We start from the raw sequence: 15,625 nt of genomic DNA on the forward strand, positions 1-15,625 counted from the left end.
TCAGCAGCTAACCTTTGTAATGTTTCATTAACCATCTCTATAAAAACTCTTATAATTTTCCACACCATAGTTATCAGTGTATACAACCTAAGGCATATGGTTTTTCAGCAAATGCGCAGGCAACACAGTCTCATGAAAAATGCAGGATGGACAGAATGGACTCATGAAGGCGGCTGATATGCTCTAAGCATGCATGAGGGGTGTGCGCCAGAAGATCCCAGTCCCGCAGCCAGGCATGCTTGAACATACAGAGCACAGGACATAACGGGGCTCGTGTCCATTCACCAGCCATAAAAGAGCCCAAGCGAGGCTAAGGGGAGCCAGGATGACAGGTGCTGTTTGGAGAACTAAATTGGCCTACAGAAGGCAATGCTGAAGGGAGGCGAACATCGCTTTGGGTCAAGCAGCAGTTTGAGGCAACCAAAACAGACCTCTGACCCAGATTTCCTTTTTGCGGTATCGTCTATATTGAGGAGATCCCCAAAGCGCTCATTAGTGATAAACTGATGGTGCGTCGGGATGACGCCTGTGTGGCGTCGAGCTGCAATGTCGGCCTCTTCTTGCTCGCGCTTAAGTCGTCTCTGGTCCGCTAAAAGTTTCTGCCATGAAATTGCATAAAATGGGCAGTGAATCATGGGATCCAGGGTACTGGGAAGCTGCCAACAAAAAGAACTAAGGAAGAAGGTGCTGGGCGAACAGGTGGGAGACTTTGAGAGTGAGATGTCTTCTGCCTGCAGTTACTGTGCTCCCCTCATAACCACCCTGCACACTCTAGGAAGGAGCGGGCACTGCCCAGGAGACACCAGGGGAAACAAGGCCAGGTCAGCCAGGGCACAGAGCACACCGGGTGGGCAACAGGACCTGTGTCATCCCTCCCCACTCGGACAGCCACACCTCCCCGCAGTGTAGTGCAGGGCAGGAGCAGGGCTGCCTGAGTCCTCCTGCCAACATCACACTGATGCACTCAGCTATGGGATTTCCCTATCTGACAGCCAGGTCATTTTGTGCTTCCCCTATCTGCCGATCTAATAGATTTTTCAGAGCGCAGCTCCTTATTTAGAAGCAAAGGTATCTTTTCTCCTTGGGCAGCTAGCATTTCCCCCTAGGCACAATTTTTAGGAGGCCTTAGGAAATGCACAAAAAGCTACATACACGGCTCACAGAGAACCTTACTGTCTTATTGAACTATTCTCCCTTAGGGAAAATGAAGCTGAGTTTAAGGGAATGGTGTCGGATATAAACTAAGAATAATGCTATCTGGAATGAATTGATAAAACAGTTATCCAGTTCTATTTTTAAAGACCTTCTGAAATAATCAAATAATGCTGCTTCTTAGCAAATGTCCTCAATGGCTATTGAAATAGCCCTATAGAAATCTTAATGTGTTTCCTTATACCACAGCAGTCTTATATCCCTGGAATTAATGTTCCTTATAGAAAAGCATTAATTAGAGCTTAAAATTCTCAGCATTCTCAGTAAAACATTAGTTTTTTTCTAGCAGGCAATTAAATGTTCCATGTGGTATCTAGCCCCAAGGGTTAGTGGTCTCAATTTTTCTCCAGGATTTGAGATATCTGGCGCTCAGTAAAATGTAAAAATTAAATGACAGCCAGGTGTGGTCCCAGCACTCCACAGGCTGAGGCAGGAGGATCACTGCAAGTTCAAGGCCAGCCTGGACTACATAGGGAGGCCCTCTCGCAAAAAAACAAAAAAAAAACCCTCCTAAACAAAAACAGCAATAACAAAAGATTATATGAGAAAAGACAGGAAAGTGCTTTGAAAAGCACAGTGCCCAGAAACTTGCAGGCTTGATTTCTAGCTCTCCCTCCGGTATAAGTTAACTTGCTAGGTGGCTCTAGCCAAGCCACCACCTTGCTGTGGTCCTTTCCCGGGTAAAACAAGGGAGTTGGCTAAATTACCACAAATGACCCTCTAGGACTCATATGTTATCATTTTCTTAAAAACCATTATAATCAGTGTTAATAATAAGACATTTGCATAAAAAGTTCAGACGGACACCCCCTCGGCTGAGAAGTGAATCGCTCCTGCAGCTGTGAGAACGGACTTGTGCTTGAGGCCGCCATGTATCCCTGCTAAAAGCCCCTGGTGCTGGGGCCAAAGTTAAGCATCATCAGTGGAAGCCAGCACCAAGTGGCTCAACCCACTGCTGAGCATATGTGCTGCCCAAGTGAGCACCCAACCTGGTGCTTAAATCTGACCTCATTAAGTCCATCAGGCCAGCAGTTTTACCACATAAGCCAAAAAATGTCAGCAAAGACACAAAAAATTTTAGGATTTACAACCTGGCATCATTCGGGCAACATGCTGCTCACATTCTGTGTGCAACTTCTAATACATCCATTGTTAAATCAAGTAAAATGTGCTGCCCGTGTAGGTAAGAACTCTACCGCGATACCTTCCAGGTAGATCCTAGGGTTTTACTACTAAAATTGAATTTCATCTTTGTTAGTCATGCAGCTTAGGCCTACATACTTGGGAATCTTATATACTAGTGATAGAAAATATTTAAGAAACAGCTATAGAAATGACTATTCTGTGTCCTGGTGAACAACTATTTGTGAGTTTTGGATTTCCTTATCAGAAAAAACTCTGTAAATCAAATACTTCCTCTTCTTGCTTCTTCCCATGGGCAAGTGTAGTCTTACAGAGTACTGTTTGTGCTTGGAGACTGGGAGCTATACTCATTTCTTTTGGTCTTTTGTCTCACTACCTGGCAGCAATGACTATAATCATATCATTTTACTCAAAGTCAACTTTACCCTAAATCTGTAAAGAAATTTCCCCAAACTCTGGAATGACTCAAGACTGAGCTGCATAGATAAAGAGGTGGGTCCAAGTTGCAAATATGATGAACACCTCCCCGTACTGCCATCATTTCCAAACAATTCTTCCGTCTTTTAACTCAATATAATTTCTCATTATAGGAAAATAGGCACTGAGCTTGTTTAATGGACAGGACCCCTTTTCCTGGGAAAATGAAAATATGCTTCATAATGCTTTATCATAGCAGACGCTGGTGATCTTGCCCATTTAATGGCTGATGTGTAGATCTCTGGGAAAACAGGGTCTTTTCTAGACTCTGCCAGTCACACCACTGTACAGACATTTCAGTAGGTGCACCTATATATCCAGGTGCTGAGGTTTTTGCCTAGGGCTTACCAGAATTTATGGGGATATTTCCCTTCCTAACTAAAAGTAACAGAGTTATAGGCAATTTTCTCAAATTGTTTTATAAAATGTACCATGCTCATTATTTTCATTTTTCGCTTTTTCCTGCTGCATCCTTCCCAATTTGAACTATGCTTTGTGCCAGTAGAAGGGTAGACAGCAATGGAGAAATGTGTGGGTAGATTTCCTTACAAAACACCAGGGGGAGGATGCAAAGAGGAATGAATGGGTGAATTTTAGCTCCCAGCTTACGAGGCAGTAGGTGCGGTAGTGGACAACCTCTTTTTATATCTCCTATGCAGCAGCAGCACCTGGGCACTTATAACTGAAAACCTGTGGGGAAATCAGTCCCTTTTTTTTTTTTTTTTAAAGTAAATTAAAGGAGAAAAAGTCACCATAAAGACCCCAAACTTTGCTTCAAGTGTTTGTTACTTCTCTGACTGGTGTCTAGAATGTTTATTCCTTTATGCTCTTTTCTGTATAAGAGCTAAGAGATTTAAATGACGAAATTTACCTCTTTATCATCATGACGTCTTCGAATAAATTCTTCTGTGGATTCCAAGTAATCAGCTGGTATAAAATGTCTTGGTGATTCGGAATCTTCAAAACAACAGAGTAGAGTTAAAGCACACAAAAGTTTAGTGGGAAACCAAAGGTTAGGAAAAGATTTCACCTTTTGTTATAAATATCAAATATTTATAGTTGGTGTTGATAAATGATTAATAATCAAATTCTGAAGAAAAAATCCAAGCCACCCTGCCCTCCTGAGTTTTGGATTTACTTGCAAACTAGTTAAACACAAAGAAATTCATCAAAAGGCAAAAGAAAAGGACATTCTTTAAGTATCCCTACAAAGAGGCGTGCAGGCTTTCATAGGGACAAACTATACACTCACACACACAGGGCCACAGAAAAAGGCTGCCTCTCAAAAAACCACAGGTGGGTCAGGGACTGGTGCAATCAAGGGTTTTGAGAGTTCAAATGAACACATTTTTCAGATGAGCTAAACGGCCAATTTTTCTTTCAAAACATAGTTTGGTGGTTAGTCTAAATGACATGGGGCTTTGTTTTTAAAGAAGTGCAGCCACTATGAGCCATGGTTAATTGCCAAGCAAAACAAACAGAAGCAAAGGACAGAACAGAAAGTGAGCACCAAAAGCACACAGGAGGAAGAGACAAAGCAAGCAAAGTAGAGACAGAGGAGGTGAGACTGGTCAAACACACAGAACGCCACCTCCATGGGATGGTGCCAGTTCACTTTGAGGGTTGTTGTTTCTGTCCAGGCCGTGGTCTGAGTATGGCACAGAGTTCCCATTATTAATGGCCCGTGAGCAGTCCTCCAGGACCACAGGTCTCTCCTGAGGAGGTTCTGAGCTGCAGCTAAGCCTGGCCATGGTGTGTCGGGAAGACAGGCGGGTGGGAACCAAGGGCTTCCCCGCAGAGGGAGCCTGGTCCGGATGGGGCTGACTGGGGAGATCTGGCTTCTGGCCCACCAGGAAGCCTGAGGAGTCAGCAAGGGAAGACTGCCTGGGGTGGTGCTGAAGGGGCTTTTTCAACCTAAAAGGGAGGGGGCTCATTAGGTAGATGTTCCTTAGGAGGGCGCTCTTGTCCCCCCTTGAATCCAAGCGCCAGTCTGGCTGCCTAGAGGACTGCTGCTGCTCATGCTTGCGGATGGTGGTAAAGCGGGTATAAGAGGCAGGGCAAGTCCCCTTGCACTTGTTGAGGCGATGTTTGGGGAAGTCTCCATGAATACTGCTGCTGCTGCCCTCTCTACTGTCACTGGAGATGTTCGAACAGTGGTCCAGCTCATCTGAGCAGGTAGAGAGGGGCTCTGAAGGCACAAGGCCCCTGAAACCCAATGTGTGGTCTGCTATATTGCTACATGTAGGGGAAGCATAGACTCCACCGGTGTTCACCACATCCATCTCCTGGGGGCGGAGCTTAGTTGACTCGAGGAGGGACTCGGCTGAGCGGGCTGAAGTCAATCCACTCCTAGACAGCACAGGTGTGGGGGACTTGCTCAGCCTTCCGGACAGGTCCAGGGATGGCATGGATCGGGACCGCTGAATGAGCTGCTCAAAAGCAGTGATGCGGGAAGAGACGGTATGCTTAGGGATGTGCTCTGAGCCCTCCTGGCTGGGCCCCAGCTCACCCCTGTCCAATGCCAGGCTGCTCCTTTCAAAGTGGGAGGCAAGATCCCGCACACTGGAGGAGGAGATGGATCCCAGGGAGAGGCCGGCTCTGTTGATCTGATGCATGTCTCGGTAGAACATGGTAAAGTGCAGCCCAGCCTTCCTGGAAAGAGCGCAGGGCCTCCTGGCACTGGTGCTATACTCCTGGAGGCTCATGGTGCTGCTGGATTTGCTGTCATAATCTCGCCGGGAGCGCATTAGCAGGTTCTCAATGCTCCCCCCAACCTGGAGGGGGAGGCTTCTTTTGGAATCATTCAAAGAAACAGAAACACAAAGGTTTTCACAGCTCTGAGCCTTCTCTGAGGGCAACAGGACACTCTTCGGTTCCTGCAAAAGAGCGCTGGGAGCAGAGAGCCTAGGTTTGAATTTGGAAGGAAGGATCTCTGAAATGCAGGCTTTCGCAGCTGACAGGGGCTTCTTGTGTTTACACCCAGGGCCTAATACACTGCTAGTGTGAAACGTTCGGCTATGAACTGAAGATGAAGAAATCATGTGAGCATTCCCACCTTTACGATCCACTGGTAAGCATGCAGAATAAAATAAACAGACCCATTAGGTTAAAGCCGAAAGCTGCTAATAACTAAAAATTAAAAAAAGAAGAGGTAACATGCTCATTTGTCATAAGGGCTTTTAAAAATTTTCCAGTCGATGTCCGGAAGCAAAATAATCTGTGCTGCGAAGCAGGTGTGAAGATGCAACGAAAGAAATGGCCACCCTGCCAGTTAGGAAAGGCTGAAGCTCAGCTAATTTCTAGAGAAGGGAATTAGAACAAAAAGGAGAGAGATAGATGCCTCAAGGAGAGCAAAGTTGGGGTTCAGAGATGGGAAACCATTAACACTAGAAAGAAAAATGGCCGGCGAGAAAATAGGGGAGGGGACACAAGAGGGCTCCCAGGTCTGGACATGGAGGGGAACAAGGCAGAGCTTGTCCCAGGTGTGGAGGTTCACCCACTGCTGACATGGGTGTGTGTGAGAGACACAGGCTTGCCAGACTTCACTTTGTTAATTACCTTTCATGGAAGCTGAGCTGGAGGGTCGCTTGAGCCCACTCAGGCCCTGAAGAGGGATGTCACCACCTTCCAAGACACTTTTATAAATCTGCCTCTCATTCTCCAAGCTAGTGAGATCCCCAGGAGCCCCATCTGATTCCCTCTTCACTGCATGGAAGTTGGAAGAATATATACTATGAACAAGGTAATTTTAAAAGAAAGAGAGAAAGGGGGTGGGGAAGAGAATAATAGTTAGCCTTTTTTACCATATTTCTAAAAATCACATTACCAGCTGAGGACAAGGAACATACTTCCTGACATCCTAATCAAACACTGTCCTTTCTAAACAGCATTCTGATTTGGCTATCTACAAAGATGAGCCCCGACTGCTCAGAAATCTGTTCAAACAAAAAATATCACTACAGTTGAGATGAGTGCATTTGGGCTTTAAAAGAACAACTGTAAAACACTGCTTGGGGAGTGTGAGCGGGGAGTGGCTGGGAGGAGCGTGGATGGAAGGTACGGGGGAATCCTGGGTGTCTAGTGCTGCACATGTGGGTAGCCAGTGTTAGTGGCTTAAAGTCCACTACTTGGATTATTTTTCTAGATTATTCTGCAAGAATGCTTTGGCTGACACATTAATATCAGTGGTGAAAAGAAAGACCCAGCCATTTTGGATGCCTAGAAAAATCAGCAACCAAGTAAAACTGGAACTGGGATCCTATGTACTCTTATTTGCCCTTATTGTCACAGCTAAGCCCCATCACCACCACCAAGGGATGGGGTCTCACTACAGTGCCAAGGCTGGCCTCAAACTCCTGAATTCAAGTGATCCTCAGCTTCCTGGGTAGGCAGGACTACAGGTACATGCCACTAAGCCCAGCACCACAGCCAAATTTTGCACTCTTTTTTCAAAGCTTTTGTTTGAACCTTATGACATGTATTATGTGCATAAACTATTGCCCATTTATATCTTTCATTTATTTTTCTCTTGCTATAATCCAAGTATTTTTCAACTTACCACAAGTTCTTTTGGAATGAAGTGGAACACAGAAAAAAACAAAAAGTACTTAGTCGCTGAGCACCTCCCTTCCTCTAATCCCACTTTTCCACAGCTTTGCCTACTGAAACATTAACACTGGCACAGGTACATGCACTCTTCTCAGAGAAGCAAATAATCTCTTTTTCACAAGAGTACATAGTCTTCTTCCAGGTTGCTTTTAATCCTACTCAATTCAATTCACTGATGGTGTTTACGGATTTGTTGGCTCTGAAGATCTTTACAGCCTGATGGAGTTCCTTCGTCCCAATCTTTTTACTATGAATCCATTATTATGAAATATGTCAAACATATAGAAAAGCTTAAAGAATAATGAAAGTGGACACCCACATTCTCTTTACCTAGATTCTATAGGGAATATCGAGCTGCATTTGTTTTATCACACATCTACCCTTCTCTCCACTATCTATCAGTAATGGAATTTTTATATGCCACAAAGTTATCCCTTCCTTCTATGCATAACTCCAGCCTCTGGGTCCTTACAGTCACAAATAATGCTGGCAATAAATCTATGTGCCACCTGCCTAGATGTCCTAGGTGGTAGGCACCATGCTAAGTGCCTGAGGATAATTCTCTCTTTATACTAGTCCTACTTCTGCCATTTTTCAGATGAGAAAATGAAGCACTGAAGATTGGGTAACTCTGCAAAGAAGGCCAGCTGAGCAGGATGAAAGAGCTGGAATCCAAACCATGTCATCAGATGCCACACGGGTCATATTTTCAACAGTTTTTTTTTTTTTTTTTTCAAGAGACAAAATATTCATTTTATTTTTGAACTTTACCTCAATTTTTATCTTTCATTAGTATGTGTTTGCAGGACATAATGATTACACGCCTTGTGGAAAGTTGGTGGATGTAAATAAAACATCTTAATTCCCTTTATCCACTCCCCCCCATCTCTTGGCCCCTTCCCATTTGGGAAAGATCTGTCTCCCTATTCCTTATTATCTATCTTTCATTTTGCTCTTCATTTATACTTTGGGTCTCAGCAGCTGTTTTAGACAGAAGGCTAATGGCATAAGCGCCGCGGGTGCATCCTTGGACTGCCCTTGGCCCCTGAGGTACGTGAGCCACTGCCTCAGTGGTGGTGTGGAAACCTTCTGTAGAGTTCTACTTCCATCACTGACATAGTCAGAGACCACCACAGGGCTTCAGGACAGGAAGCGTCCTAGGCCCTTACCTGCTACTCATTAAAAGTATGATTTGCATTTTCTTCTAAGACAGTCAGGGTCTTAAAAGCCATGACTCTTCATTTGGGGCTACAGATGCCCCAGTAGGTAACTAAGAACTTGACCTTCATTTTGTATCCTTTGTTACTGTAAATCTATGGGCCAAATTCCTTCCCAGCTCTGCCAATGGGTATGTTGATCATTTAGGGAATGTCTAAAAGTTGGCAAAATAAGGTCGCTTTGCTCTGAATTTACACGATATCATCCCCCTCAAAACTGAGGACACCAAGATAAGACATTTACAGGGACATCCAATTATCCCCAGAAGCCTTCAGCCATCATCCTAGCCATCTACTGTGATCGCCTGGATTCCAGGAAAAGCAGAGCGCCACGTGAGTGAAACCAGCACAGACACTCATTTCAAGGGAACAAACTGCCCTTCATGCCACAAGGGTTCCAGAACCAGGAAAGCAGGACTGCGACAATGACCCACTGGACCCCAGCCCGCCGGCTCCTTCCAAGCTGGCCTCCTCCCCTTGGGAGTGGGCCAATCTGGACCCTTCCACCCGAATGTGCCTCTCCCATCTGTTCAAACTGCAGTCCTTTCCTACCAGTCTTACTCTTCTTTGCAGAGGGCTGACTTGATGCTTGCCAGCCCCTCACGCTACAGCCCCTCACCACTTCGCCCATTTTCTAATGAAAGCTTTCTCCTGTAAATGTGTGCTTTAGTTTTAATTTCCATTATTATCAAAGGCAAGGAGCCACACAGGCTGACGATAGGTTCTGGCACTGAACGCGGGGCTGTTCCAGCCCGCTACAGGGTTTGCCTGGACCCCGGCACTGACTGAGCACTCGTTATCACACGCCCTGGATGCACAGTGTTCCCAGGGGCAAAACCAGCCCTTCAGTTGGTCTTCCAATCCTTCTTTTCCCCTTTCCCTGACTCCACCTTGTTAAATTCCCTCGGAACATCAGGGAATTAGTTAGTACTTTCACTAACTGGCAACTGTAGGGTCTATCCACAGGATGCACGCTAGGCAGCACATAGCAAGGGTTGCCAATCCGGGATACTCCTGGGACAAGCGGTCCCAGAACTGAGAAGGCCAAGAGCAAAGAAGGCAGGTACTCTGCTGGGACACAGGAATGCCTGCTCCTCAGAATGACGGAGCAGCACCACTGCTTCCAGCATGGGTGCTGCTACTGCTTAGCAGTACCTTGTGCCCACTACTGGCTAAGGCTTTACAAACCTGATTTCAGGGGGTCGGGGCCCCCCAGGCCCTTCCTTTTCTCTCTGCCTATGTGAAGGCATCAAATAATTTCCCCCTCTTCCTCAAACAGCAGAAAAACATTACTGAGAATCCAAGAGAAAAGAAAACAACTCTCAAAAGTTGAAAACACAACAGCATGCAAATGAACTGAGTCCACAGAGCAGGCTCTGGGGTTCACCTCTCATGGGGAGAAACCTCAGAGAGGGCCAGGACAGGACGGGTCTCTTTCCCAGCCCATGCCCGTATTTGCAGGAGCCTCCTGGACTATACAGTTCAGGAATACACTCAATACATACTTGTTGAATGAATAAAAGATCATTTCCTGAAAGTAAAATTGACATACAAGAGCTGATTAAGGGTATGTCTTGATATATGAAATTATGAATTTATAGATTCTTCTTCAAGTATAAAACTTACTTAGGGACCCCTAGCTCCTGATATCAGTACCTCAGAATCATCATCATGGTGGGAAAAGGTGAACTGTAGGGAATCAGGATAACCCAGGCTTAGGCAGGCTGTTCTCACTTATGCCCCCTGTCCCCACCTGAGGGTAAGGCGGCACCCCAGTGATAAAGGTTGGTCTTCCCAAGCTCAGTGGCCAGGCCTGAGGACAGAGCCGTCACCCACACAACTTTGAGCTGCCGGCTTTTGCCTGCAGTGAGTGCTGGTAGATCACCCCAAATTCCGCCTAAGAAGAGCTAGAGCACAGGGGCTCCAGTGGTGGTTTGCAAAGTTTTGGCATTAGCTGCCTGTTTTTAAAAATGCAAGCTCATCTAAGCTGCTTTAATTTTGAATTTCTTAAATAAAAGTAAACCTGCCCTTTTTCTGAACATCTCATTCCCTGTCCACCTCCTTCCCTTTAGCTGCATTTTCTGACTTTGCCCCTTGGTGTAACACCAAATGTCCTCTTGTCTGTACAATACCTTCACTGGAGAGTGACTTGGCAGCAGCGCCCATCCTGCTGCCCCAGCTGCCCAGTGAATTGCCTCAGCCTTGGTAAAAGCTCCCTACCTACCCTCCTGAGTTCGTCTTCATCCTCTCATGACTCTCAGCCTTAGCTGGCCAGTTGTCCTTACACCTCCCTCCACCTCACCAGCTGTCAGGACTCACCACTCAGCCCGCCCACTGCCTGGCTGTCTTCCACCCAGTATCACTGTTTGCTCCTGCTTCCCACAGAAAGACAAACTAGCACTCAGGAAATCTGTCAGAATGGAGTCACTACAGCCAATTTTCTTTCTGATACCAAATTGGGCAAAACAATGCTTTTTCCAGATGTATAACATTTTAAAACAATATGTAAGAGCTCTGGGGCTACATTTTCCAAAAAAGTGATTTTGCTTGTTCCATTGTTCAAATGTATCTTCTTGAGTTCATAATGCTGGAAAAAGAGATTCTGCTTGCTCCATTGTTCAAAGGGGAAGACTGAGGGCCAGTGAATTGATCTGCCCAAGGTCCTTGTTGAGAGATGCGGTCCTAGCCTTGCCCTGATTGAGAAAGGTGCAGTGAGGACTGGCAGCTACTGCTGGCATAATAAAACAAGCCAAACTCAGCTCGGTTCTGAGCAGCTTAGGTTGATCCAGATTTGAGTTCGCACAGAGCAAGCTGGGAGGAGACAACACAGAGAATTCAGCCTCTAGGGAGAACTGCCTGCTGACTTTCAAGAGAATTCAACAAGCATATGTTCCCTGGAAGAATAAAGCGAGAGAACAGAGCAGTCACTATAAGGCCAACCCCTCCCAGCTGCCCCAGCAGGTGGGCTCTGGAGGCAGTGGACAGAGTCCTGGAAAAGCAGATTCCAGTCTGACTCCAACAGGAATATGGACCAGCTGAGGAAAGCCTACATCATTTAAAAACTTAGAAACAAGCTATTTCTCTCAGCTTCAATTTCTTTCATCTGCAGAACTAATGGGCATGATAAAAGTGTCCAAGAAATCCACAGCAAACCTGTTACCTACACAGAAGTCCCTGCTGGGCTCCAAACATATACATTCACTGGCCTTCTCTGTGCCTCCACCTGGTTTTCCTCAGGCATCTTCAATCACCACATCCCAAATAAAAATCGGTTCTGCCCTTCCCCATCACGGAAGCCAGAGAGCCCACTGCATCAGTCTCCTTCTCCCACCTTTACTCCCCAAATCTAACCAGACACCAAGCCCTGCTTCCTGTCTGTCCTTCACAGAACCCCATTAATACCCCTGCTCACTGTCTCCCTCCCTGGCTACTGCCTCCTCTGCAAACTTGCAACAGGCACACCACCGCTTCCTCAGACTCAAGCCCTGACTCCTCCAGCCATCTCTACAAGTCACTGCTGGTGACATTTCCAGAAAAGATCTCATTCTGTCAATCCACTTAATACTTACTGAGCACCTACTACATGTCAATCGCTCCTAGGCAAAGAGATTTGGCTGGTAACTAAAGAAAAACATTCCACCCTCATGAAGCTTGTATTTACTGTTCAAACTACTTGATGATTTCAGGGAGGAAAAAGTAAAAAGTAACTGTTAATTGTGGCTTTGGGAGAGCAAGTCTAGATAATCTTCTAGAAGTTTCATTTTATAACTTTTCATACTGCAAGAAAATTTTATTTTTTTATATTTGTAATATGTTATTGCTATTCAGAGTTTACTTGCCACTATATAAAGCCTACCTTTCCTCCTCCACAAAGAAGAGGTGCTCACTTCCTTTTTGGTCCCCTCACTGCATTTACCACACTAGAGGCTGGCTGCTATTCACAAATCTTTGTCACAGATTACAGCTGAACCCTTTGTAGGCAGGTAGTTTATTTTATTAATCTACCTTCATATGTCTGGTTCAACAAATATTTGTGAATAAATTATTATAAAAAATGCCTAGATATTTCTGACATATTTTGCCCAGGGGAATTTTGAATGTTTCATATAATTTTTGAAGTTTTATGTTTTTATGATTTATGTTTTGTTCTTAAACCAAGGCAAGGAGAGAAAGGACTCTGGCGTATAGAACAGCCTATCCTAGAGTGCCACCTGCTGACCGAACAGTAAAGCTCTTTTGGTTAGGCAAAGAAGGTATCAGTGCTGGTCAATGCTGCAATGGTAGACAATGACAAAAATAATCAGTAGCTCTCACTACTAATTTGTATGTCTGAAAATGCTAGGTAGACAACACACAGAACTGGACAAATACTGTGATGGTAACTATAAAAATATATTCTTAAAGCAATGATGGGTCATTGTATTAGGATATTAGAACTATGGGTGAATTTCTTCCTCACCGTTCTTAAGGTCTGTTAATGTTGTGACACTTAATCAATGCTAGTTAATTAACTGACAAACTTCAAACCATCCAAGAATGAAAGTTGGTTTAAAATAATATCACTTCACCAACTGGCACAAAGTTGTGAACCTGGGCCACCTGTGACTGCTCTTTCTTCTTTCCCTGGGTGAGGTCAGTGCAGCCAACATTTCCTTCAATGTCACCCTCCTCCAATAGCAAAAGGGGTCAGGTTCAGTGTGTAAGGTGCCTTCCTCAGTGCTAAGCAAGCTGGATTCCAGTTAATTAGAATGTATAGATCTATTCATTTGTCCACTAAGCATTTACTACACTCTTCCATTTGGGCCTGGCAGCCCACTAGGCCTGCTTCCTCACCAATCCCAATATGGGAAATCTTACATATTTAAACAAAATGGAAGAACACCAAACCGATGACTGAAAAAAACCCAAAGAGGAGAAGAGCACAAGGAAAAGACTGATCGTTTCCTGCCATGTATTTCAGAAGAGCGGGCTATGCCTGAAAAACAGAAGGCTTTAGAGACCTATTTCAATAAGACACATAAGAATGGTGGGTAAATTAACACACCAAATATCTTTATGGACAATCAGAAAGTCTGAAAACACTTTGCTCTTCTAACTGCTTTACACTAGTCCCTGTCAATCCTACCAATCCAATATTACAAATACTTGCTTACATTGTTTTACAATAGCTCAAAACCAGAGAAACTATGTCTTCTGCTAACTACATTAGAATCAGAACACTCCCCATAACTGCGGTAGAACAGTAGGCATCACACTGCCTCAATGTCCCCATTTCTCTGCTGTTACATAGGATACTGAAAATAATGGCCAATGATATAACGCAGTAAGTGCTCGACAAACTATTGCAATTATTTCACTAGAGATTTGTGCTCCTAACATTGATGGCCCACAGTAAGTACTTTCCCTTCCAAATTTTTCTTTCTTTTTTTTTGGTACTGGGAATCGAACTCAGGACCTTGCGCTTGCCAGGCAGGCACTGTGCCATGGAGCTGTATCTCCACCCCCAAACTTTTTTTGTATGTGTGTGTGACCCTCCAGGGCTTCCCACATGCGAGGCAAGCGCTCTACCCAGATCTATACTCCCAGCCTGTCTTCTAAATACTTCTAGTGCTTAAATCCTACTTCATTTATTTGCCACTTTGCCCTTCCATTTATACTCATTTTGTGTGTGAGTGTGTGTGCCTTGCCCCCAAAACTATTAAGGGATTACATCTACATCTCTATTACAATAACAACCAAAGCGTCTTAGCCCAGCAGAGCTAAGGAGTTCACTGAGCTGGCCACTCAGTCTGGAAGCAATCTTTTCCATCTTGTGCATTTTAGGGAGACAAGGGTGAGGAAACGGTTGACACTGGGCAATCCTGAAATAGCAAGGGCGAGAAGTGATCTGGTTTAGAAGTCCAATCAGGCACTGTGCAGTCAAGCTTGTCAAAGTGACAAGCTAAAAACAAACAGGCAGCTTGGGGACCAAGGAGAATTTGGTGGGAGCACGAGGAAGGCTTTTATCTGCAGGTAACCTGAGGTCACCTGGTCAACTTCATCTCTAAAAGTGCATCTGCAGTACCTACAAGACCTGTGCCTTGTTGTTACCCTTAGAGCAGAAGACACAATTCCACTGGAAGCTCTTTAACAGAGTAGGCTCAAAGAGCAGCGTGGGGGGAGAAGGTATGCGGGGGGTCCTGGTGCTACATTTCACCTCTTACTCTTCTGTATCCTATTAGTGACCTGGTCACCACCCCTGCAGTAGGTACAAGAGAATTTATACCCTGCTTCTCCGAGGTAGGAATTACCCTCTAAGGCAGGTAACTGTTCCTTCTAGTTGCTATCTTAATATATCTCTTTAATTTCTTCTTAAGCTACTGGATATATTAATCACAAAGCACACATATTTATAGTAGAAAAGTTAACAAAATGGATATAGCTAGAGCCTTAGATCACTATCTAAAATGATTAAAGCTTTTCCATTTTTCCCACTGAAATACCCAAATCCTAGCAGAATGACTTTCAAGTGAAACTCCTCCTGCTCTGGCAAGCAAGGTTTTGTAGAACATGTCCAAATGACCATACTATTTGCCTCCCCTCAAAAAAATCCATAAACTCAACCTCACTATCTGTCCCTCCACTTCATACCAAGTTCAGCCCATTCCAGTTACACTCCGTCTCCCAAGAATTCAGAAGAGACCTCTGATTCTAAACATAGACAAATAACCTCATATTCTAAAGATAAAGACACTAACAGAGGTGGAAAACTTATCAAAAGTAATAGGAATCATCACAAAATTAATTTGAAAGAGGAGGAGGGAACAAAAGAAAAATAAGTTGAACATTATTAGACTGCTGCTTATCACCAAACTGTACAACATTTGAAGCCTCCAGACAGATACAAATAAAACGCTTTATCAAACACTATATCAAAACATATATCCCTCTCATCGTATTTCTGACATTTAATTACATTAAGTCACGTA

At 44.5% G+C, this 15,625-nt stretch overlaps 1 protein-coding gene and 1 long non-coding RNA gene across 25 annotated transcripts in view; one reads left to right on the forward strand and one right to left on the reverse strand.

Moving 5' to 3' along the window:
• Positions 1-15,625, reverse strand: part of Sorbs1 (sorbin and SH3 domain containing 1) — a 226,481-nt gene that overhangs the window by 29,694 nt on the left and 181,162 nt on the right. For 18 of the 23 annotated variants that reach the window (XM_013506184.1, XM_013506176.1, XM_013506183.1 and 15 more), the window contains 3 exons: positions 6,391-6,563; positions 3,704-3,789; positions 432-599 (listed from right to left, as the gene is read on the reverse strand). In XM_013506184.1, coding sequence (XP_013361638.1) covers positions 432-599; positions 3,704-3,789; positions 6,391-6,563 — 427 coding nt within the window. The remainder of the gene's footprint in view (positions 1-431; positions 600-3,703; positions 3,790-6,390; positions 6,564-15,625) is intronic. The other 5 variants (XM_013506186.1, XM_013506189.1, XM_013506179.1 and 2 more) reach the window with 1 other exon arrangement.
• LOC106146956 lies at positions 4,516-15,461 on the forward strand. 2 transcript variants are annotated; one of them, XR_001231623.1, is made up of 3 exons: positions 4,516-4,584; positions 5,816-5,902; positions 8,039-15,461. It is a non-coding gene; the product is annotated as an uncharacterized LOC106146956 (long non-coding RNA). The 2 variants fall into 2 exon arrangements; XR_001231622.1 differs by lacking the exon at positions 4,516-4,584 and adding an exon at positions 4,923-5,007.

This window comes from Chinchilla lanigera, unplaced genomic scaffold, assembly GCF_000276665.1.
Source record: "Chinchilla lanigera isolate Chin_1 unplaced genomic scaffold, ChiLan1.0 scaffold00106, whole genome shotgun sequence".
Taxonomy (NCBI): Eukaryota; Metazoa; Chordata; class Mammalia; order Rodentia; family Chinchillidae; genus Chinchilla; species Chinchilla lanigera.